Source organism: Periplaneta americana, chromosome 8, assembly GCF_040183065.1.
Source record: "Periplaneta americana isolate PAMFEO1 chromosome 8, P.americana_PAMFEO1_priV1, whole genome shotgun sequence".
Lineage (NCBI taxonomy): Eukaryota > Metazoa > Arthropoda > Insecta > Blattodea > Blattidae > Periplaneta > Periplaneta americana.
This window is the reverse complement of record NC_091124.1, coordinates 277,890-300,724: the sequence shown is the minus strand read 5'-3', so window position 1 is coordinate 300,724 and position 22,835 is coordinate 277,890. Positions and strand designations below refer to the sequence as shown.

At 37.2% G+C, this 22,835-nt stretch overlaps 1 protein-coding gene across 5 annotated transcripts in view; it reads left to right on the top strand.

Annotated features, from left to right (window-relative positions):
* Positions 1-22,835, top strand: part of LOC138704394 (USP6 N-terminal-like protein) — a 77,610-nt gene that overhangs the window by 9,293 nt on the left and 45,482 nt on the right. For 3 of the 5 annotated variants that reach the window (XM_069832228.1, XM_069832227.1, XM_069832229.1), the window contains exons 3-8: positions 7,192-7,423; positions 10,053-10,332; positions 12,502-12,662; positions 14,998-15,144; positions 18,045-18,369; positions 21,055-21,198. In XM_069832228.1, the coding sequence (XP_069688329.1) occupies positions 7,192-7,423; positions 10,053-10,332; positions 12,502-12,662; positions 14,998-15,144; positions 18,045-18,369; positions 21,055-21,198 (1,289 nt within the window). The remainder of the gene's footprint in view (positions 1-7,191; positions 7,424-10,052; positions 10,333-12,501; positions 12,663-14,997; positions 15,145-18,044; positions 18,370-21,054; positions 21,199-22,835) is intronic. The other 2 variants (XM_069832230.1, XM_069832231.1) reach the window with 1 other exon arrangement.

Below are 22,835 nucleotides of genomic sequence, written 5' to 3'. Positions count from 1 at the left end.
AATTGCAGTAACTACGTTTACATATGTATGTTAATTTTTTTGAGGATATACTGAGTCCGTAAGGGCTACCCTCAATGGGAGGCAGTTTTTGTAATAAAATAATATTTTACTCTTAGTCAAATTCCCAATCCTTATAAATAAGAACCAAAAATCCAAATAGGCCTATGAAGTAATCCCCAATTGAGGACATGAACGTTTCACTCAATTACAGGGTTCCTATGAATGTCTGTCACATTTTTTGGTATAAACATGTCTCAGTGCTTGGTATACAAGGACTCGTGTTTTACTAGAGTCCAATATGTATTTCATTAGTAGAATACTAACATACGTAGGTTGAGATATTATGCAGACCAAGAAGTATAGCCTGCATTATTTTGCTTGGCAATCAGGTAAACAGTGTCATAAGGATGATTAGTTCTGATTGGTTCCACTGAAAAAATCATCATTTACTTTAATCACACCATAATCAATTGCACTGTCAGGGACTGGAATGCTCTACCTGCAGACTAATAAAGATTTTACCAATAACCAAAAATGTATTTAAAAATAAGCTTAAGGACTTGACTAATAGACGGTAATACATTATGCACACTATTTTGTATAGTGAGTAAGCAAAGCAACATTGTGAATCTCCAGTAATTTATATTAGGTGTGCAGTGTGTTGTAGTGAAAGTGCAGTGGGCTTATAAGTAAATTCTGATAGTTGTAATGGCAGAGAAATGAGATAGATTTACGGCGAAAGGGTGTGTGTTATAGTGAACGTGCCAAAATAGCTTGCAATAGGGTCTAGGCTAGCGATTTTGAGGTTAATATAGTAAGTATGATTCTACTGAATAATAAGGGTGTAATTGATGTTTTGTTATTTGAAGTGTTGTATCAGTGAAGTTTTATAGTTTATAGTGGCAGTGCAAAGTATTTGAATAGTGAAATGTTTTTGAAGTGTTAGTGAAATCGGGATAGTGTCAGTGAAATGTGTCGTAGTTCCAGTGCAGTGAGTGAGTTCAGAGTGAAATGAGTGTAGTGCTGAAAGATACTTGTGTATGTATGAACATAAATCACATATAGGCTATTCGTGGGTTCGAATTTGGGGTTAAGATACAAATTAGATTTACTTTAAATGTTATTTTAATTGGAAATTTATCTTTTGAAGTAGTGGAAAAATTAAAATACCTGGGAGCAACAGTAACAAATATAAATGATACTCAGGAGGAAATTAAACTCACACTAAATATGGGAAATGCCTGTTATTATTCGGTTGAGAAGCTTTTATCATCCAGTCTGCTGTCATGAAATCTGAAAGTTAGAATTTATAAAACAGTTATATTACCGGTTGTTCTGTATGGTTGTGAAACTTGGACTCTCACTTTGAGAGAGGAACATAGATTAAGGGTGCTTGAGAATAAGGTACTTAGGAAAATATTTGGGGCTAAGGGGGATGAAGTTACAGAAGAATGGAGAAAGTTACACAACACAGAACTGCACACATTGGATTCTTCACCTGACATAATTAGGAACATTAAATCCAGACGTTTGAGATGGGCAGGGCATGTAGCACGTATGGGCGAATCCAGAAATGTATGTAGAGTGTTAGTTGGGAGGCTGGAGGGAAAAAGACCTTTAGGGAGGCCGAGACGTAGATGGGAAGATAATATTAAATGGATTTGAGGGAGGTGGGGGTATGATGATAGAGACTGGATTAATCTTGCTCAGGATAGGGAGCAATGGCGGGCTTATGTGAGGACGGCAATGAACCTCCGGGTTCCTTAAAGGCCAGTAAGTAAGTTATTTTCAGTGATCGTACTTCATTTAATTTAGGATTCTCCTTGTTAATATTATATTATTATTATTATTAATTGTAATTTATTATTAATTGTCATTATTGAGTGTAATTAGTTACCACTGCCACCGGGTATTTACCCATTTGCAGTGTGAATAAATACACACACATTTAATCAAAAGAATAGTTCACAGATGGCTCTTTGTTTTTTTTTTATTATAGCAATATTATAGAACGAAAAAACGTAACGTTGTGTTGTTGTTCTTTTGTTTTGTAATAAAAGCAGAGCAATTTTCTGTAGATTAATTTCCTTATTAATTATGATATAGTTAAAGTAGAAAATGACTTTCGGTTCAACAAATATAATTGATTAGCCATATGTGGGGGCTCTAATTTATTATTAGTGAGAGTCTAGACACGTTGTAATTAGAAACCATTACCTACCTTAAACACACATTATAATCTGTTGCTGTCATCTCAATAATAAAACAACGAAATTTTTTGTTATGTACAGATCTTGACTCTCATCGTGACATTAATACCATAATAAGCTGTGGTGACTATGAAAATGAAAGCTATTGTTTAAAAAAAAAATTACTGCAGGTTAAGTTCCAGATTTCTTTCTCTACATGTCTCAGCTCTTTCTAATAATGATATACAATATGTAGGGAGTCAGTACATCACATGCATACAGATACATCTGTTCGCACAAAAATGGAAATTCATAGGTGAGGAAATGACCGTAAGTAAACTTTTCTGTCAACCTCTGAGCTAATGGCAAGCTTGGAGTTAATCCTGATCCACTGCTGTGGTCGACAGCTGGCTTATCTTGTGGCTGTGAAACGAATATGTATTGATAACAGGAGGGATCTCTGCTGATATGGATATTTTGGCTGGTTGTACAATACATCTCACTTCGTTTTATCTGATATTGCCATTACTGTTGTTATTGTTGAGCACACAAACATGCCATATGCATGCATCATCATGTCAAGTACACTGCTGCTCACTAGAATTCTCTGGAGAATGATAGATCGTTTTCGAGGTCTCCAGAGAATAAGGCGGGTAGAGATCAATTCAGAAAAATCAGCCGAAATAAGATCGACATTTAGCTACTATCTGTAATGATTATTCTCCGTTTATGTACTTAATAGGTAGGCCTATATAAGTCGTCTTATAATAGACTTTTATTTTATAACACCAATTTAAAAAATATATTCGTAATTATTTGCGTGGATTGAAGGATTCATGCACAATAAACTTGAAACATGAACTAAATCATTGCTACATTGTTATCTAAAAATAATACAACAGTAAAATAACAAATGAAATGTGATTTTTATGACTTTCGATTGTTTAGCTATTACCAACATATGAACTTAATTTGGAAAGCAAACATTAACACAGACAAAAGTATTACACTCTTATGGAACGTATTTAACAGCCTGAAATATTTGTAATCATTCCACAAGCCATATTGATCGATCATAGCATTTAATCATTTGTTCATAGACTCAACTAATGATCGCCAAAGTTTGGTGTCAACCCAACTTTCCCAAATTTCATTGACGTTCAAAAGCCTGTTTTACCATCTCTCTTCAACAGTTTGTCTTTTGTTTCTGTTCCAAAGTCTTTGTAAAACGATAATATTTTAAATATATTTCCATATCTCTGGAGAATTCTAATGATTGGAGTATATGTGCCTTGTCCTAATTACGTAGCATATTTAGAAGCAGTTTTTCACTCATTTCATTTTGTGAATAAAATAATCTTAGGTGCAGTGTCCCTTATCATTTTGAAAGGACGCTATTTCTTTCTTCTTATTAGAGGAAGTATTTTGATGCTGCAAAAATTCTGCCAATATTCCTTTTCTCTGCTTAGTGTGTTATTGGATGAAAGTGATTTTGACCACACCACCAACATAATGGGTGTAGTGAATTTTATCTTTCTTCTTTTAGTTAGAAGAGGACGCTAAGAGATTATTTCTGTAGTATTATCTGCAGTTGAAAGTAGGAATAATATGTGGATGATTCCGTGCCATGATGGCCCATGGAGGGCCAGGGCCGACCAATTGGCTGCAGGCCTCATGTTCACATGAGGTGAACGATAATCCAGCCAATAGGGGAGTAACATGTGGTCATACGATGCCTCCACCTGTTATAGCTGGTTTTCTTCTTCGTCCCTTCAAGTATTGACTCTATGGCCTGTTATGATCTCATAGTTGAATTTTCAACCCAATGTTTGATTGGATGACCTAGAGATCGCTTCTCATTTCGATGTTAGTCGAACATGGTTTTTTAAGATTCTATTTGTACCCATGTGATGCAGATGATTTATCCATTTTGTTCTCATAATGTTATACCAGTATGTGATGCATTGCAGGTTCTAATTGTAATTCTTCATTATATCCTCATTACATTTATAATTCTATTTGGTATATCCTGCTGTGCATCTCATAAATTTGATAAATTTCGTCTTTCTTCCTTAATGTCCATACTTCAGTACTATAACAAGGTACTGGTCTCACAGGTTTTTCGTAACTGGATTTCTCTGCCTATTGTAGCTCTCCAAATTCATCATGATACCAGGTGAGCACTGGTCCGTACACTGACCGAAATTTCGTGAGAGAATTGTATGTATGTATTTATTCACACTGCAAATGGGTATGTACCCGGTGGCAGTGGTAACTAATTACACTCAATAAAGACAATAATAAACACAACTAATAAAAGCAGCATCCTAAATTAAATGAAGCATGGTCACTTAAAATAACATTTAAAGTAAATCTAATTTGTATCTTAACCCTAAGTTCGAACTAAGACCCACGAGTGTGACAGGTTCATACCTGCACAAGTATCTTTCGGCACTACACTTATTTCGCTGTCAACTCACTCACTGCACTGATTCTACCTGATTTCACTAACACTTCTAAATATTTCACTGTTCAAATATATTGCACAGCCACTTCACTGAGACCAACACACTTCACTTACACAATAGACTTCACTGACACTACACACTTCACTGACACAACACACTTCCTCACTGATAGAACACTTCAAATAACAAGATATAAATTACACCCTTTAAGTAGTGTGTATAATTACCGTCTATTAGTAAAGTCCTTAAGCCTATTTTTAAATACATTTTTGGTTATTGGTAAAGCCTTTAGTAAGTCTGCAGGTAAAGCATTCCAGTCCCTGATAGTACGATTGAAAAAAGAAAACTTTCCAGTGTCCGTCCTCTGTCTTCTTTCCCTCAATTTATATGAGTGGTCGTTCCTTGAAGAGTAATTTGGCGGCTGCAACCTATTTTTTATTCCTCTCCAGGCAGGCTCACCTCTGTATGTTTTGAACATTGCGCATAATCGAATTCGCGTTCTCCGGTCCCATTTTAATGGTGAATTATTACAACACTTGAGAGCCCGTTTTTGAATGTTTTCTAGTGTCTTTATATGTTCTAATCTGTAAGGCTCCCAACATGCAGCACCATGTAGATGATATGATGACCAATTTGAAAATTTTGCACATATCATTATTCATTCGAATATAATAATTGAAGCTAGTGAAAAAAGGGCCCAACTATCAATTAAAAAAATTACATTTTATTGTACTTCTTTAGAAGGTGCATCTGGTCAGTAGAAAAAGGGCCTAGTCATAATTATAATTCCAGCAGAAAACGCGTAATGAATATTTGTGTTGGTAGAAGAATGGTCTAGTTATTGCTTTTGGGACATTATTGTAATAAGGTTTGTGGAAGAATGGCCCAATCATTTACAGGCCCTTCTTCTGCAGCTCCGATTGATAAAACTGTTATTTTATTTTCTGGTTTGGAGTTTCAGTTTTCTTAACATCTCATCTGTTTGAATTTACTTAATGTAATAACTTAGAATTTGATTTGTGTTCAAATTATATTCATAATAAGGATTTAAGAGGAATTTTATTTCTAAAATAGTAGTACCTATATTGTAGAAGAAAGGTCTAATTCTGTTATTTTAAAATTATTATAATTTAACCCTTTTCAAGCAGTCGCAGTAAGAATAAAATTATATCATATCTTCTTGGAAGCAGTTTAAAAATTTGGATGATGTTGAACAGCTGCCTTGTATCAGTGGGCCAGTTCAAAAGGGAAACAACTCGAAATATAAAAGTTTTGACAATACTGCATTTCAAAGTTTCACGTTGCTGTGAAAAATCCAATTAACATCACTCTAATTGAAATTTGAAATATATATAAAACAACATTAATAGAATTTGGAGTCATTTCAGTATTTCTTGGATTTTTCATAGCAACTTGATACTTTAAACTGCAATATTCTCAAAAGTTTAGAATTGGCCCATCAATATGTCAGAAAAAGAAACAAAATGAGATTTCACTTGATCCCTATCAAAAAAAGTCTTCCCCAATCTTCTGCAAATACATCTTAAGTCAAGGCATGGCTATAAACTTCACAAGAAGAAATTTAAATTCCCTCATATGTCAGATATTTGTCCGTTACCAAGATATTAAAATGTTTTTTTCATTCTCCTGTAAAATTGAACATTTCGACATACGAGGTTGCTGTTCAAACCATTGATATGAAGTTAATTAATTTTATGGTGGTATTTGATACTGAGATTTTCAGATTTTTGTTCCTCTTGGCGAACTGGGCCCTTCTTTGAGTAACCACTTGAATTGTCTTTAACTTCCCATGATTGTATGAAAAGATTCGAAGAGAACGGCAGTTACGTAGACCTTCGGCTCCCCCCTATTACCAATAATGCACAATACAATGTCAATACGGCGGTTGCTGTCGTCTGCGATACATCGAACTTTTCTGTTGATTTTCGAGTTCGTCAATTTTTTTTTCTGGTTATTATATGCATATTTAAGTTGTGTTAACTCTCGCTAGTGGTTTTATATTTTATTTTACCTGTGTTAGTATTTATTGTATTATTGTAAATATTTGTTTTATTACTATTATTATTATTATTATTATTATTATTAATAATGAATTAATTTGTATTACTATCTTTGTATCATCTCCATCACGGATATTCTATTATTATTATTATTATTATTATTATTATTATTATTATTATTATTATTATTATTATTATTATTATTATTATTATTGTTACTATTATTTCTAACATCAACATTATTATTGATGTCTGTAAAATTTATGTAGACTACTGGACTGTACCCGAGCACGAGCATATGCTCATTTCGGGTATCTATTCATATGTATTCAATTCAAATGTAAATTGTGAATAAATTTGAATTTGAATTTGAATATGCCACGATCCTATAACAACATAGGTAGCTGTACTTTGTATATCTACAGGCAAGCTTGTTAACATCAAGCCACAGACACAATGTCACTGCTTCGAAGGGTTTGTTAATGTTAATCAGTCATATAATTTGCCTTACAGCGATAAGAGGCTTCCACAGAAGGCGGACCCACATGAGCTGCGGCTGCGTCAAGTGGAGATGGAGAGGGTCAAGAAGTGGCTCAAGATGCTCAAGAACTGGGAGACCATGTCCACCTCGGAGAAGCTGCGGCGACGCATCTACAAGGGGATTCCAAACTCACTGCGGGGGCAGGTGTGGAGTCAGCTGCTGAACCTGGAGACTGTCAGAGTGGAGCAGCAGGGCAAATACGAGGTGAGGGCACAAAGGAAGAGCAAATATGAGGTGAGGGCACATAAAGGAAGGGCAAATATGAGGTGAGGGCACAAAGGAAGAGCAAATATGAGGTGAGGGCATATAAAGGAAGGGCAAATATGAGGTGAGGGCACATAAAGGAAGGGCAAATATGAGGTGAGGGGACATAAAGGAAGAGCAAATATGAGGTGAGGGCACATAAAGGAAGGGCAAATATGAGGTGAGGGGACATAAAGGAAGGGCAAATATGAGGTGAGGGGACATAAAGGAAGGGCAAATATGAGGTGAGGGGACATAAAGGAAGGGCAAATATGAGGTGAGGGCACATAAAGGAAGAGCAAATATGAGGTGAGGGCACATAAAGGAAGGGCAAATATGAGGTGAGGGGACATAAAGAAAGGGCAAATATGAGGTGAGGGCACATAAAGGAAGGGCAAATATGAGGTGAGGGGACATAAAGGAAGGGCAAATATGAGGTGAGGGCACATAAAGGAAGGGCAAATATGAGGTGAGGGCACATAAAGGAAGGGCAAATATGAGGTGAGGGCACATAAAGGAAGGGCAAATATGAGGTGAGGGGACATAAAGGAAGGGAAAAGATGAGATGAGGGGACATAAAGGAAGGGCAAATATGAGGTGAGGGCACATAAAGGAAGGGCAAATATGAGGTGAGGGCACATAAAGGAAGAGCAAATATGAGATGAGGGGACATAAAGGAAGGGCAAATATGAGGTGAGGGCACATAAAGGAAGGGTAAATATGAGGTGAGGGGACATAAAGGAAGGGCAAATGAGGTGAGGGGACATAAAGGAAGGGCAAATATGAGATGAGGGGATATAAAGGAAGGGCAAATATGAGATGAGGGGACATAAAGGAAGGGCAAATATGAGGTGAGGGCACATAAAGGAAGCGTAAATATGAGGTGAGGGGACATAAAGGAAGGGCAAATGAGGTGAGGGGACATAAAGGAAGGGCAAATATGAGGGAAGGGCAAATATGAGGTGAGGGCACATAAAGGAAGAGCAAATATGAGATGAGGGGACATAAAGGAAGGGCAAATATGAGGTGAAGGGACATAAAGGAAGGGCAAATATGAGGTGAGGGGACATAAAGGAAGGGCAAATATGAGGTGAGGGCACATAAAGGAAGGGCAAATATGAGGTGAGGGGACATAAAGGAAGGGCAAATATGAGATGAGGGGACATAAAGGAAGGGCGAATATGAGGTGAGGGGACATAAAGGAAGGGCAAATATGAGGTGAGGGCACATAAAGGAAGGGCAAATATGAGGTGAGGGGACATAAAGGAAGGGCAAATATGAGGTGAGGGGACATAAAGGAAGGGCAAATATGAGGTGAGGGCACATAAAGAAAGGGAATCGTTTGTTTGTTTCTGCCAGGTTTTGTACTTCATTGAAGATTAATCTGGTACTTAAAAAAAATTTTAGGAGTTTAGTTCAAATTGATAGACCTCAAAGGAAAACGTACCAAAGTGTGAGAGGTGTGCAACAAGAGCAGGTCTTTCACTGCAATCCCAGCATTCTCCAGTCTTTCCTGTTTTCTCTTAGTCTCTGTATACCGTATATGTTTGCGTACTTTGCACCACCGCGTATTTTACGCAACCTAATTTTTGAAGGATTATTTTGAACATTAATTTGGCTTCGTGAATTTTCCGCACACATTTCACGTACTGATTTTTTTTCATGTAGTATAAATTTTCCTTCCCTAAATTCAATTGTCAATACTTGCATTTCACGGCATTGTTCATTGATCAGTATCCAACTCAACTACCTGCTTCACAAAAAAACCCTAAATACGTTACTTCAATACTGATGCTTGTCCTTGTAAATTACCCCTAAGGACAGTAATTGTGACAAGTGTGACAAGTTCGAGAACAGTAAATACCATTCGAGTTCCAATACCAGTAATCCTAGTAACCTGTTTAACAGGTATCGTGCAGTTGTCACCTTAACATGAAGAATGCATCGATCAACCACTTATAGGCCTATAAACTCGTACAATGTGCTCAATTACAACTATCTATTCAGAATGCTACGTCTACTATGTACTTTGAATTCATTATGATTGTCATACACCCAGTTTAATTATTATTTATAATTCAAGATTACCAATGGTGTTAGGTGAAAAAAGTACTATATTCTTAATTACTATATACTTCAATAAAACCCAGGTCAAGAAGTCTGATTTAAAAAATTCGCATATTTTATGCACCCTATTTTTCAAACAGCCAGACTAGATTAAAATTTGCGCAAATTACGCGAGCAAATACGGTATAATCTATATATTTGAATGTTGTCTGTCACCTGATATCTTCTTCTGCCCCGAACTCTTCTCCCATTCAACATTCTTTCTAGTGCATCCTTCAGGAGACAGTTTATTCTCAGCCAGTGACGAAGCCAATTGGTGTATAACAAAAAAATTTATTTTAAAGACATCGAAATTTGTACTGTAATTAAAATGAAACATAACGGTATTTTTTAGACAAATGGATGATTTCTGTAAATGTAAAAGGAATTTACTGGGACTGAATAATTGACAAACCATAAAAGAGCTTTCCTATGATAAAGTAAGTGTTACCTTTATGCTCCATTCGTCTCTCCCACGTTGCAGGAGATGCGCCAGCTGGCCTGGCGCTGGTCCCCCGACATCCGCCAGATCGACCTGGATGTGAACCGCACCTACCGCGACCACATCATGTTCCGTGAGCGCTACGGCCTCAAGCAGCAGGCGCTCTTCAACGTGCTGGGCGCCTACAGCGTGTACAACCTGGACATCGGCTACTGCCAGGGCATGTCCCAGATCGCGGCCCTGCTGCTCATGTACCTCAACGAGGAGGACGCCTTCTGGGCCCTGTCCGTGCTCGTCTCCGATAAGAAGTACAGCATGCATGGTCAGTAGTTTTGGTTCTTTTTATTTTTCAATTTCTTATCTTTGTCTTTTCTTTCACCTTTTTCTTTCCCTTTCGTTTTAAACCTCTTCTTGTTAATTCTTTTTTACCAGTTTTCCTTTATCTCTTCAATTCCCTATTTCCTTCTCGTTTTCTGTTTCCATTATCATCTTTTTCCTTTGGTTCGTCTTTTGTTGTCCTTTACTTTTAGCAAGTTCTTTTCATTTCTTCTTGTTGCCCTTTTCCTCATGCCTGTTTTCGCTCGTTTTTTAACGTGAACCACGTTCTATTCCTTATGAGGTAAGGGGAGTAACTTGATAATTGACCATCATATAAAAATGCAGCCCTTTCCCTTGTTCTCCTTGTATTCTCCTTGCTCTCCTTGTGTCTTCCCCTTGCTCTCCTTATATTCATTTTGCTCTCCTAGTGTTCCTATTCTCCTTGCATTCTCTTGTTCGCCTAGTATTCCTGTTGTTTTCCTTACTCTCCTTGTGTCTTTCCCTTGCTCTTCCTATATTCCCTTTGTTCTCATAGTATTTCTGTTCTCTTTGTTCTGTTAGTCCCCTTGTTCTCCTTGTATTCCCCTTGTTCTCCTTATATTCTTCTTATTCTCTTTGTATTTCCCTTCTCCTAGTATTCCACTTGTTCTCCATGTCTTCCCCTTGTTTTCCATTATCTTTCCTTCTTCTCCTTGTCTTTCTTTTGTTCTCCGCGCCGTCCCCTTGATTTTCCTCGTCTTTCCTTGTTCTTCATGTCTTTCCCTTGTTCTCCTTGCCTTTTTTCTTGTTCTCCTTGTTTTCCCCTTGTTCTCCTCCTATTCCCCTTGTTCATCTAGTATTCCCCTTGTTCTCCATTTTTTCCCCTTGTTCTCCTTCTATTCCCCTTGTTCATCTAGTATTCCCCTTGGTCTCCATGTTTTCCCCTTGTTCTCCTCCTATTCCCCTTGTTCATCTAGTATTCCCCTTGTTCTCCATGTTTTCCCCTTGTTCTCCTTCTATTCCCCTTGGTCTCCATGTTTTCCCCTTGTTCTCCTTCTATTCCCCTTGTTCTTCTAGTATTCCCTTGTTCTCCTTGTTTTCCCCTTGATTTTCCTTGTTCCCATAGTATTCCCCTTGGTCTCCATGTTTTCCCCTTGTTCTCCTAGTATTCCCCTTGTTCTCCTTGTCTTCCTCTTGTTCTCTTTGATTTCCCTTTGATTTTCCTTGTATTTCCCTTATTCTCTGTTATTCACCTTGTTCTCCTTGTCTTCCCCTTGTTCTCCTTATCTTCCTCTTCACCTTGCTTTCACTTTGATTTTCCTTATATGCCCCTTGTTCTCGAGTATTCCCATTTTTCTCTTTGTTTTCCTCTTGTTCTCCTGGTATTGCTATTGTTGTTCTTGTAGTTCCATTTTGTTCTCCTTGTATTTCCATTTTGTTCTCCTTGTATTTCCATTTTGTTCTCCTTGTATTTCCATTTTGTTCTCCTTGCATTCCCTTTGTTCTCTTTGTCTTCACAATCTCAGTCTGTACTAAGAGACAATGTGTCTTATTCCCTTGAAGTATTTCGAAATAATATTTTATAGCCACTGGCATAGCTCAGTCGGCTGAGGTGCTTGCCTGCCGATCCAGAGTTGCGCTCAGGTGTGGGCTTTTTCCGAGACAAATGCCAGATAATCTATGGTGAATCCTTGCCTCATCTTGCCAAATACCATCTCGCTACCACCAATTCTATTAACACTAAATAATAACCTCGTAGTTGATACAGCTTCGTTAAATAATCAAGCAAAAAAATATGTTTTAAGGATGTTATCATACTTTAATGTATATCAAAATTGTTTGTAGTTATAATGAATTAATTAAAGGAAGGAAAAAATGCATTAAACAACGTATAATATTATTATATAAGATTTCCATAATGTTCAGCATGGTTCAAGAATTTTTTATACAGAGCAGCAGATATTATGTTCACCTGTCCTTGTTTTCCCTTGTGAAGAGCTGATATGTGGCTCCAAAACATCTGCATCTGTGACATGGTACAGAAGTGCAAAGATCCCGCCCCATGCATTTCACTAATTGGAGTATCAGTTACCTCTTGTGGGTGGGCTCCAACCACTTACACATCATACTTAGTTTCAGTTTTAGAAGTGCTGCTGTTTCCAATTCATTAAACATAACGTTGAATCTGTTTCAGGGTTCTTCATCCCAGGTTTTCCCAAGCTGCTGCGCTACCAGGAGCATCATGATAAGATTATGAACAAGTTCCTGCCCAAGCTGAAGAAGCATTTGGACCGCAATGGTGTAGACACCGGCATCTACACGCTCAAGTGGTTCTTCCAGTGCTTCTTGGATAGAGTAAGTCTTTACTCTAACCTCATAAATAAAGCAGTTGCTCCCCACTAACAGCTCGTCTGCACATGCGTACTGTGAGCTTTGCATATGATCCAGGTCCATTTATTAAAAGAATGAACCAGGGTTTTACTTATGATTACCGATTCAGTCATACAAAACGTCGCAAAAAGCTCCTTCAATAGTTCTGTTTTGAATATAAAATTCCCTAAGTTTTGTAAGTTATCAATGTTCGGTCATATTTGATAGTTTATGATTAATTTTTCAAATAATTCTAATTTTAGTAATTTTGACAATATAATAAAATACAATTGACCATGTGTCTGTAATCATTGGGACAACGAAGGTGAATGTGGCTGTGAATGTCTGTAATCTTGAATAAGCAGTACTATATACAAATTAAAAATTGCACAAACCATGAAAAATGTGACACAAAGTGATCTCAAAATTATTGTAATGTCATACAACACAAAAGGACAGTGTTCAGTAATGAACATTTCTGTCATCGCTTCTGCTGGTATACAAGCAATTAACTGCATTTTGTTTTAGAATGGAAGTTGACGTTGTTTGAAATGCCGATATGTTGTTGTTTTCTAATGCCAGGCGTTTGACAATAAAGTCATTTGACCTCTTGCACTCCAATATTTTTCAAAGATATTATCATGACCAGCCACTGAAGCACAGATTTTGAGGTGTTCCGAATCCATTTCTTGGTTTGAGTTGCACAATGGGCAGTTAGGAGACTGATATATTTCAATTCTATGCAGATGCTTGGCCAAACAATCATGGCCTGTTGCCAATTTAAATGCAGCTACAGACGATTTGCGTGGTAAATCGGGAATCAACTGTGGATTATGATGCTCAGATACTATAGTATGTTGTAACAAATTTCATGCATGTTCTGAAAAGTATGGTTAATAGAACTATGGGGCCCTTTTTTGATAAAGTGTGTGTATATGAGTGTATTCAATGCCTACCCACTTCACTTTTGTGATTCGGTTTCCACATATTGCGAATAGGTGACAGTCTCTGACCTATTTTCAAGTTGCACACCACTTTGGCAAGCCATGCTGTGCATGATGTGTTTCTGTGGAGAGAGTTATGTCATGTAGTAGGGTAAGTGTAAGTGTAGGGAATGGGTGAGGATGATGATGAAGATGAGGAAGGGAGAAGGGGAAAGTAGATATTTCCAAAATAAAAAAAAATAAAATGTACTATCTGGACACTAAAAAAAAATAAAAATTTTTTAACTGACTCGATTAAATTTTTTTAGGCCTGTAACTTATATTTTATGGCAGTAGATATATTTTCAAAAAGTCAATTTTTTTTTTTAATTTTATATTTAAAAAACTATTAAAGTGATAGTAATGAAATAAGTCTCTAGCTTAAAAAAAAATGTATGAAATAGAAATGTCACCAATTTCATACTTTAAGTTAATTCATCATCATTTAACCCATAGTTCCGGAATTGGAACATAGGTATCCCCTAGTGGAGTTTTAATACCTATTAGAAATTTAGTTACATTTATTTGCGGACAGAGGCTGAGGGGCAAGTAAGTTCATCACCTCAAATGCCATCTAATATGCAAGTAAGGTATTACTAGGAAGTAAGAGAGAATAAATTTAGTCCAGAGTCTCTAATTTGGGCTTGGAGATCTTTAACATGCTGGAAAAGTCCGATACTGGACACATGGCTTAAAGTTCCTCTCAGAAGACTTGTGCTCCAGATTTTTGAGTCCTGAAAAATCCATCGACTCCAGTGGGGTTTGAACCTACAATCCTTGGGTTTAGAGGAAGTGTTTACCCCTAGACTACTGGGGGCAATATTAAGGTAATTAATTCTATCAAAATATCCCCTTTACAATATGCATTATAAATTCTTGTTGAAATTTTTTCTGCTGATGCATCCAAATTTAAATTGGACTATGTGTTTCAAAATGTTTCTATAATACTGTTCATATTAAAGGACCCAGTTCTCGATTACTGCACTTCGAAATTAAGTACAAGTGTGCTGTTAGATAGAGAACTGGGTGTGGGAGTGCCTGGGGAATAGTTTTTCCAGAGACTTACAAAATAGTGTTGTCCAAGTAATTTTCTTGCTAGATATGGTAATAAAATGAATTAATTTTATTTTAAAATATAATAGATTGTCCCCCCCCAAAGTCCAACAAGTCCAATAAATAACACTATATAATTCATAAATCGGAAATACGAAATCCCTGCCTCATTATGACTTTCGAATCCCCTAGATTTAGTAATTTTTCCTCAAAATTGGCAACACTTCTTTTTCTGTGTATTGAAACTGATAGTGTGTCATAATTCAAAGCACTTCGTGTTTCAGATTCCCTTCACGCTCACACTGAGGGTGTGGGATGTCTACCTTCTGGAAGGGGAGCGTGTACTCACAGGAATGGCTTACAATTTGCTCAAGATGCACAGACGTGCTCTCTCACGCCTCGGGATGGATGAAATTCTTCAGTATTTGCAGGTAATTCATTTGTTTTCTACACTCGAACCTTCTTTAACCAGAATGGGAACTCTCAGGGTCGATTCCTAAAACACGGATGAAATCATGGTTACAAACCCTGGCTTCTAAACTGCTTCTGAATCCTTGTGCGATTTCTAAAACGAAGTCAAAACACGGCTTCAGAAGAAACTGAGTTTTGTGAGTTTTATTTTATATGGCAACGCAGTTAAGAATCGATTTTTATTCCTGATAAACAGTCGATATTAGAAAGAAATGAATATCGGGATGAATATTTTTATTGACTTGCAGTAGGCTACATTATTTTGTTCTCAGTTAATTATTGTTATATTTACTAATTTACAGAGTATATGTGCGTTTAAAATATTAGGATTATTTAGTATTTAATCGGGAACGAATTTTTAGGTGCCAGAATGAAATAAAATAATATTGACCAAATAATTAGCACAAGTCGAGCGTTTATGTAGTTGTAGTTTATCCTTTGTTCATAACTACTGCTAACAACATTAACTACCTGAAAACCCGGTTCTAAGTAATTAATAACCTAAATATTAACTGGATTAAAATTTCGATTGAAACTAAAATGTAGCATGGTTCTATTTTCACATGTAGTAGTACATGGAAACCCCAGTAGCATAAAACCTAAAATAAGAAGACAAAATCAAGTTTGCTTCGTATTCTTGTAGGCCAACATTAATTTCGAGTATTAAATAAAATGCCTAAAGTTATTATAAAGACTAAGAATTCAGTTACATCATCATCTCTATTTCAGTTAATCAACTTATATTTGCCTTCAACAATTAACTTTCTTTTTTCTTTAATGTATCACATCACATTATTATACATGTTTATTGTATTCAGGACCCTTGTGGTCACTCAAAATTCTTTGAGCTGATGTCTATAATTTAGAAATTTATTTAATATAAAATATTAAGATATCTTACTTCCCTCGAAGCAATGAGTGTAATAATATTGTCAGCCCGCCACATCTTGCATTTTATTACAGATTATTATTTAGCAATCTTATTAAATTTTGCGTTGATTCCTTCGGAAATCGAAATATTTGCCTGAAATTATCGTCGTCGTCGTTATATAGTTACAAAGGATTATTCCTATCTCTCATTACTCTAATCCAGGGATTTAATGCTCGTAGAACACAAATTTTCCTTTGCTAATCATCCCGCTGATCTACTGCCTCCATCTTGTATACACGGAGCCGTGGTTGTAAACCTGCCCCAGCCGTGGTCTCTGCTTCAGACCATGGTTTCGAGCCATGGCTCAGAAAAATGAAAAAGACCTCGTTTTATAAACCCAAACACTGTTTAAAACCATGGCTGTGGTCTAGATCCCGTTTTAGAAATTGACCCTCAAGGATGTAGTGCAGCGTTTCTCAAACTATGGTCCACAAGTTCTGCCCTTGTGGTCCTTCAAAAAAGACAGAAGAAAAAATAAAATTCAAACAAATTGCGCATCAAACTATAGCTGAAAATCTCAGAGTTTGTAAATGACATATGGCAGTCACCTTTCACTTTTTCTCCCAATACTAATATTTTATGAAATTTCTTACCCTACTTGTCTACCCACATCCCACTCTACTCTCAGCAACAAAAGAGGGATTTAAAGTACTATGAACATGGCGTTTCCCTGCATATCTGGTGCCGAGCCTCTAACCCAGCCAGGGACCACACGAATTCATAACAGAGGACCGACATACCGAAACTTTTCATGTATTTATGACTTAATAGTTTTGCCAACACCCTGTCTGCACATTGAAGTGGGCACGTACTGTATGTCGTACACCAATAATATGACGTGCCAAATTGCATCTTTACTTGTTGAAAATCGGGCACGTTTCTGCATTAATTTTTTAATTAGCTTTTCCAAATGGCGATATAAGAAATCTTAGACTCCGTCTATTTCAAAATCCGGCAGGTTTACTTTTTACACTTGCGTGTTTCGTCTCTAAGTGCCGTTTCAATTTCGCGGGTTTCATACACTCGTTTGAAAGCACTTCGTAACAAACAACGCACCGAGGTTTTGGTTCGCTCTCATTGCCACACCAAGTAAATCCAAGTTCCTAGTAACTCTTGTCATATTTACGAAAGTATTTTTTCTTTGAATAGCTACTAGTAGGACTAGATATTTCTTTAATGACACTATAATTAATATATTTCTTCACACACAGCTTCTGAACTATTAGCACTGCCTAAATGAAGCGTATCATCAAGTTCCTTTCTTTTCAAAGATCTGGATCGAAGCGAGTTTTCCATTATTTATAATGGGCACTATTTAACAGAGACATGGACAAGTACTAGCGTGTACCACATAAGAAGGATTTCAAACAACTGATTGCTAACAGCCAAGCGATGAATCAACAATGCACAGAATTTGTTATAAGTTACTTGTGATTGGTTACAAAAAATATAATTAGAAAAGTATTGTATTCATTAATTCTATTTTAAAATATAAGTATACTGGTATTAAAATATGCTACAAAAGTGATAAATTTGTTTTCGAAGGGAACAAGAGTAAGGTGGTCCGCGGAACTGTTTTGACTTAAAAAAGTGGTCCCCACTTCAAAAAAGTTTGAGAAACGCTGACATAGTGTGTTTATTGATATGATGTCACTTGTAGCAATTCTCTGGTAATGTACAAGACACTTTCATTCTTTCGTTGGACAGAAAGATACAATCCATACTTTACAACAACTTTCACCAGTAACCTGTAATGTACAACACCATACCTTTGTGGAATAGGCCCCTGGTTTGAAATTCATTACCTTATCCAGTCTTAGCACACATGAAATGGTGTCCTTACCTGTAAATGCAGATAGGGCAAGTTCATCCTTGCTGCTATAGAGCTAAAGACGGTGATGATTTTGATTCTAGCATATCATTTTGCAGGTACGCTTAGAACGGGATTTTGGCTTCGATGACGATACAGCAATGACAAATTTGGAGAGAGCACTGGACGAATTGAAGCGTGCCAAACTGGATTACCCAGGCCCACCACCGCAACACGAGTTGCCACGAAGACCGTTTGGTCTGTTTACCGAGCCAACATTCGAACGTAAAGTGGGGAGACGGAGCAGCGAGTTCAGCGCTGCCGAGCGGGCAACGAGGGAGAGCGTGGTGCTGAGGAGGGACGCGGCCATCACCGAGCCCATCGCGGGCAACGGCCATCAGAGGGACTCCAGGATATCTGTCGAAGGGGGAGGCGGCTTAGGTGGTAAGTGCGCTTCTTTGAAATAACTGCTCTCTTCTCTGTTTTCTGATAGTTGTTTGCTTGTTGGACATATTCAAAACAAATATCAAATCAAAATTATAAAGTTGCAAGGAATTTAAATTTTGTGTTATGAGGTCTTGGTCTTTCTCGGAGGCTGAGTTTTTATGTGATTTTTGGGTGTTTGAAACCTTGTTTTTGAATGTGATACATCCAGCTTTTCAACATATTTACAGGTTCAGTTATATGCTGTATTGCAGAAGGTTCACATACTCAGTTGTGTCTGTTATGCTAGAATATTCCTGACATTTGGACTAAGAGGGTATTGTACCTAATATGAGGTCAAATGTAGTCACATGATCACTTGGAACCATGAAAAATAACAGCAAAATATAAGAAAGCACTTTCTTCTTTTTTGCTTTAATTTCTTTCTTTCGTTTTCCTTCCCCATTTTCTCTTTTTCTTCTCCCTTCTTTTTATTCCTTCCCTGGTCTTTTAACATAGAATGTTTAAGTGGGCACCTATTTGGGAAAAAATGTCTGTTAACCATTTCTGTAATATTCTAAATGCATCTTGCTGCTTAGCAACCGAAAAATGAAAATAAATGAAGTCAGTATCATTGTGTTTATATTACATTGAAGATATTACTTTATTTTCTTGCACTGGTTACGATATTCATTAGAAGTACAAATTTTTTGTTTTATGTTTTGCTAAGATGATTCTCATCAAGCTGTGACCTAAGATTGTTTGACATCACACAGCCACCAGCACCACTAAACCGCTTTACTCAATTAATAGAGATTCTCTGAACCCCCTGCTGTCTAATATATGAAACGAGGTAGGGATGATATCCCCAGAAATGATCCAGAAATAAAAGAACAATCAAAAGGAAGGAAACACAGTTTGACACTCCTACTAAAGAAGATTTACATGCCCTGCTCGAAGTTTGACCATTGGAATTACTGCGTAATTATAATCTTTGAATGAATGATGCTATAAATCGTTGACTACTCCCCAAAGAAAAAAGTCTAGTGGCATAAGGTCAGGAGAACGAGCTGGCCAACTGTCTACCACGTCCAATCCACCTACCAGGTTATTTTCGGTTCAGAAGATGACAGACTCTTATGGCGTTGTGTGCTGGGCATCCATTACGCTAATACCACATAACTGTTCTGTTCCTTAAAGGCATGGCATCCACAAGATCAGACATATTTTCTACCATTAATGATACCATTTATAAAATAAGGTTGAACAAAGTTATTGCAATGCTACAAAGTGCGATTTTACTTAGACTTGCACTTAGTACATACACTAGAGTTGTTTTGTTTTTTAGAACAGTACAATGTTATACAGGCGGCCGGGTAGAGCAGCTGAATACGGACTGGAAGGTCCGGGGTTCAATCCCAGGTGGTGACAGGATTTTTTCTCGTTGCCAAACTTTCAGAACGGCCCCGAGGTTCACTCAGCCTCCTATAAAATTGAGTACCGGGTCCTTCCCAGGGGTAAAAGGCAGTCAGAGCGTGGTGCCGACCACACCATCTCATTCTAGTGCCGAGGTCATGGAAAGCATGGGACTCTACCTCCATGCCCCCCAAGTGCCTTCATGGCATGTTCCGGGGTTACCTTTTACAATGTTATACATTTTTGAACAGGCCTTGAAGAGGTTAAATGATGATAAAATATACTTGGCGTCATTTAAGGAAATGAAGTCATTACTCATATCTCCTTAATGAACAAGGCTACAAGAAAGATATACCCATAGTGTTAGGGGGCGACTGCATTTCCGTATCTTACAATGTTAAATTCCTCTATAATTGGGTACAGTTTTCTCAGAAGTTATGAAAGATACAAATGTATAAAAAAAATAGGGCATATGTAGCATATCTTTATGCCTACAACTGGCTAAATAAATTTAAAATTCCACTGAGCATTTGGCAAAAAAAAAAAAAAAAAATTAGTTGATAACGTATTTTGTATTAAGAATTACTACATTATTTTTGCTGAAGATAGGGCTAAAAACTGAAAATTAGAAGAAATAAAATCTTATCATTTTGCACATATTAAACTAGCGAAAAACATAAAAACCAAAATTATTATTTTCTTTTTGTCAAAATTCGGTGTATAGATTCCCCTTAATTCCTCTTGTACTTAAACAACTTTCGATTGAAACAATTTTTCACATGGCTCGTAAGAAATTATTTATTTTGGAGAGGAAGATAAATGGGACATCCTGTATTGTCATCCAAACTGTCCCAACGATAAACACTGCTGGTGGTGGGAGTAGGGGGATGGTGGCAGCAGAGGTAGCGAGTCCAATATTAATAATATGATTGAAGAAAAATATTAATCAATTACTGTTTTTTTTTCTAGGTGTGTATAAATTACTTTTTATATTGATCTATGATTTTCACCGATCATGTGACCTTGTCTGAAGCTATATACATGATGTCCCTCTCTTGTCCAGCTCTTACGTTGCCTAGCTGTAACAGAGCCAACTCAGCAGTCTGATTTTCTAAGCCATTACATATTGCAGAACCTGTAAATAGTTTCAAAACGTTGGACAGATTACATTTAAAGAAATGCTGTTGGAACATCCAGAAATGTCGTCACACTATATTTGTGTTGTTGTATAATTTTAATTTACTTTATTATTATTATTTTGAAGTGGGTATTTTAATTTTCTGCCACCAGGTGCAGTGGTGTCTTTAGCAAGATTGAGACAGGATACATTCCTGACAGTTTTTAATAGATATTTATTTCTGTGGGTATTACATCATATCGGTTACCTTTATTCCAACTCTATAATTTTCAAAAAATTGGAGCTTCCTTCATCAGGTATGGGTTTGTGCACCAGTCATGAGGTGATGCTGTGGTTTGTGTTTTGGTTTGGCACCATGACCACAAACGCCTGCCATTTTGTTTTCCCCTCTCTTCCATTTTAATTTTGTGCACTTGTTTGCAGGGTTCAGTTTTTTTATTATTTAAGTGTAAGACTGAATGAGCAGCATAATGCATTATTGCCTGTGGATGCCAAGGGTTTGATGAGATCAAGATACCCACCCATATGCTCACGTATGTCTGGGGGAGTAAAAGATACGAGGCGCGTCCATAAAGTAACTTTCCCACTCGTCCCACAGTTAGCAAACCATATGTTGCGCGAAGCGACTGCGTGTACGTGATAGAGTAATGTCCTGGCATGTCGCATGCGCTAGCGGAACTTCCCGAGTGCTCTCAGTAGCTTCATTGCATTGGTGAAGATGGATGTTCCTATTCCAGCTCCCGCCGAGTGTGGAGTGCGGTCAGTGATAAAGTTTTTGAATGCACAGGGCATAGCGCCGATTGAAATTGATCGTCAGCTGTGCCAGGTCTATGGGCAAGCAGATGCTGCGTTGTTGCTGTAGACAATTTTCAGCAGGACGCCAAAATGTGCACGACGAGGAGCGCAGACGACCTTGTGCAGCAACGCAGCATCTGCTTGCTCATGACGTTAGGCCCATAGACCTGGCACAGCTGACGATCAATTTCAATCGGCGCTATGCCCTGTGCATTCAAAAACTTTATCACTAATCGTACTTCACGCGGCGGGAGTTGGAATAGGAACGTCCATCTCCAACCAATGCAATGAAGCTACTGAGAGCACTCGGCAAGTTCCGCTAGCGCATGCGACATGCCAGGACATTACTCTATGACGTACACGCAGTCGCTTCATGCAACATATGGTTTGCTAGCTGTAGGATGAGTGGGAAAGTTACTTTATGGACGCGCCTCGTACTAAGACAGCATTTAGTGGTGAGAAAGCTATAAAGCCTGTGAAAATTTATTTATTTAATCGAGTCACTAGGAGGCACTTTAAGTTCTTGACACTAAACACAATCATCAGAAATTAACCATAAAAAATAAATGATACAATAAGAAAAATAACAAACGCATGAAAGACCGGAAATGACTGAGTGGATGGGTAAGTGATGGATCAACTGTGTATGAATGAAATGAACAAATAAACAAAGGAACCAATGAATTGGCGATGAAATAGACAGTGAGAAACAAATTAAATAAATGAAAAAAATAATGGATATGAATGGGAGAATGTCGACATAAACATTAAAGCAAACTTGTTATAACAATTCTTCTTCTTTCATTGGAGGATGATTCCATTTCTCGCCTATCATCCCAGTAGAGTGCAATGATGTTTCTGTTTCTAGATCTTCTTGCACATGTCTGCATTGCTTGGTCTTAGCCTGTTATTGTAGATCATTTAGCATTATCCAGGAAGCATTGCTTGGAGGTGATCTACTTTATTCTCCATATTATAACAATTAAAGGAATAAAAAATTGAAGGAAAAAACTGAATAAATTAATTTGTAATGGAGCTTAATTTATTGTCTTCAGCTGTCATTCCTGCTATCCGTCATTTGCTATTTCAATCAATCAATCTTCTTAATGTATCCAGCTGTTTGCTGACAACATAAGGT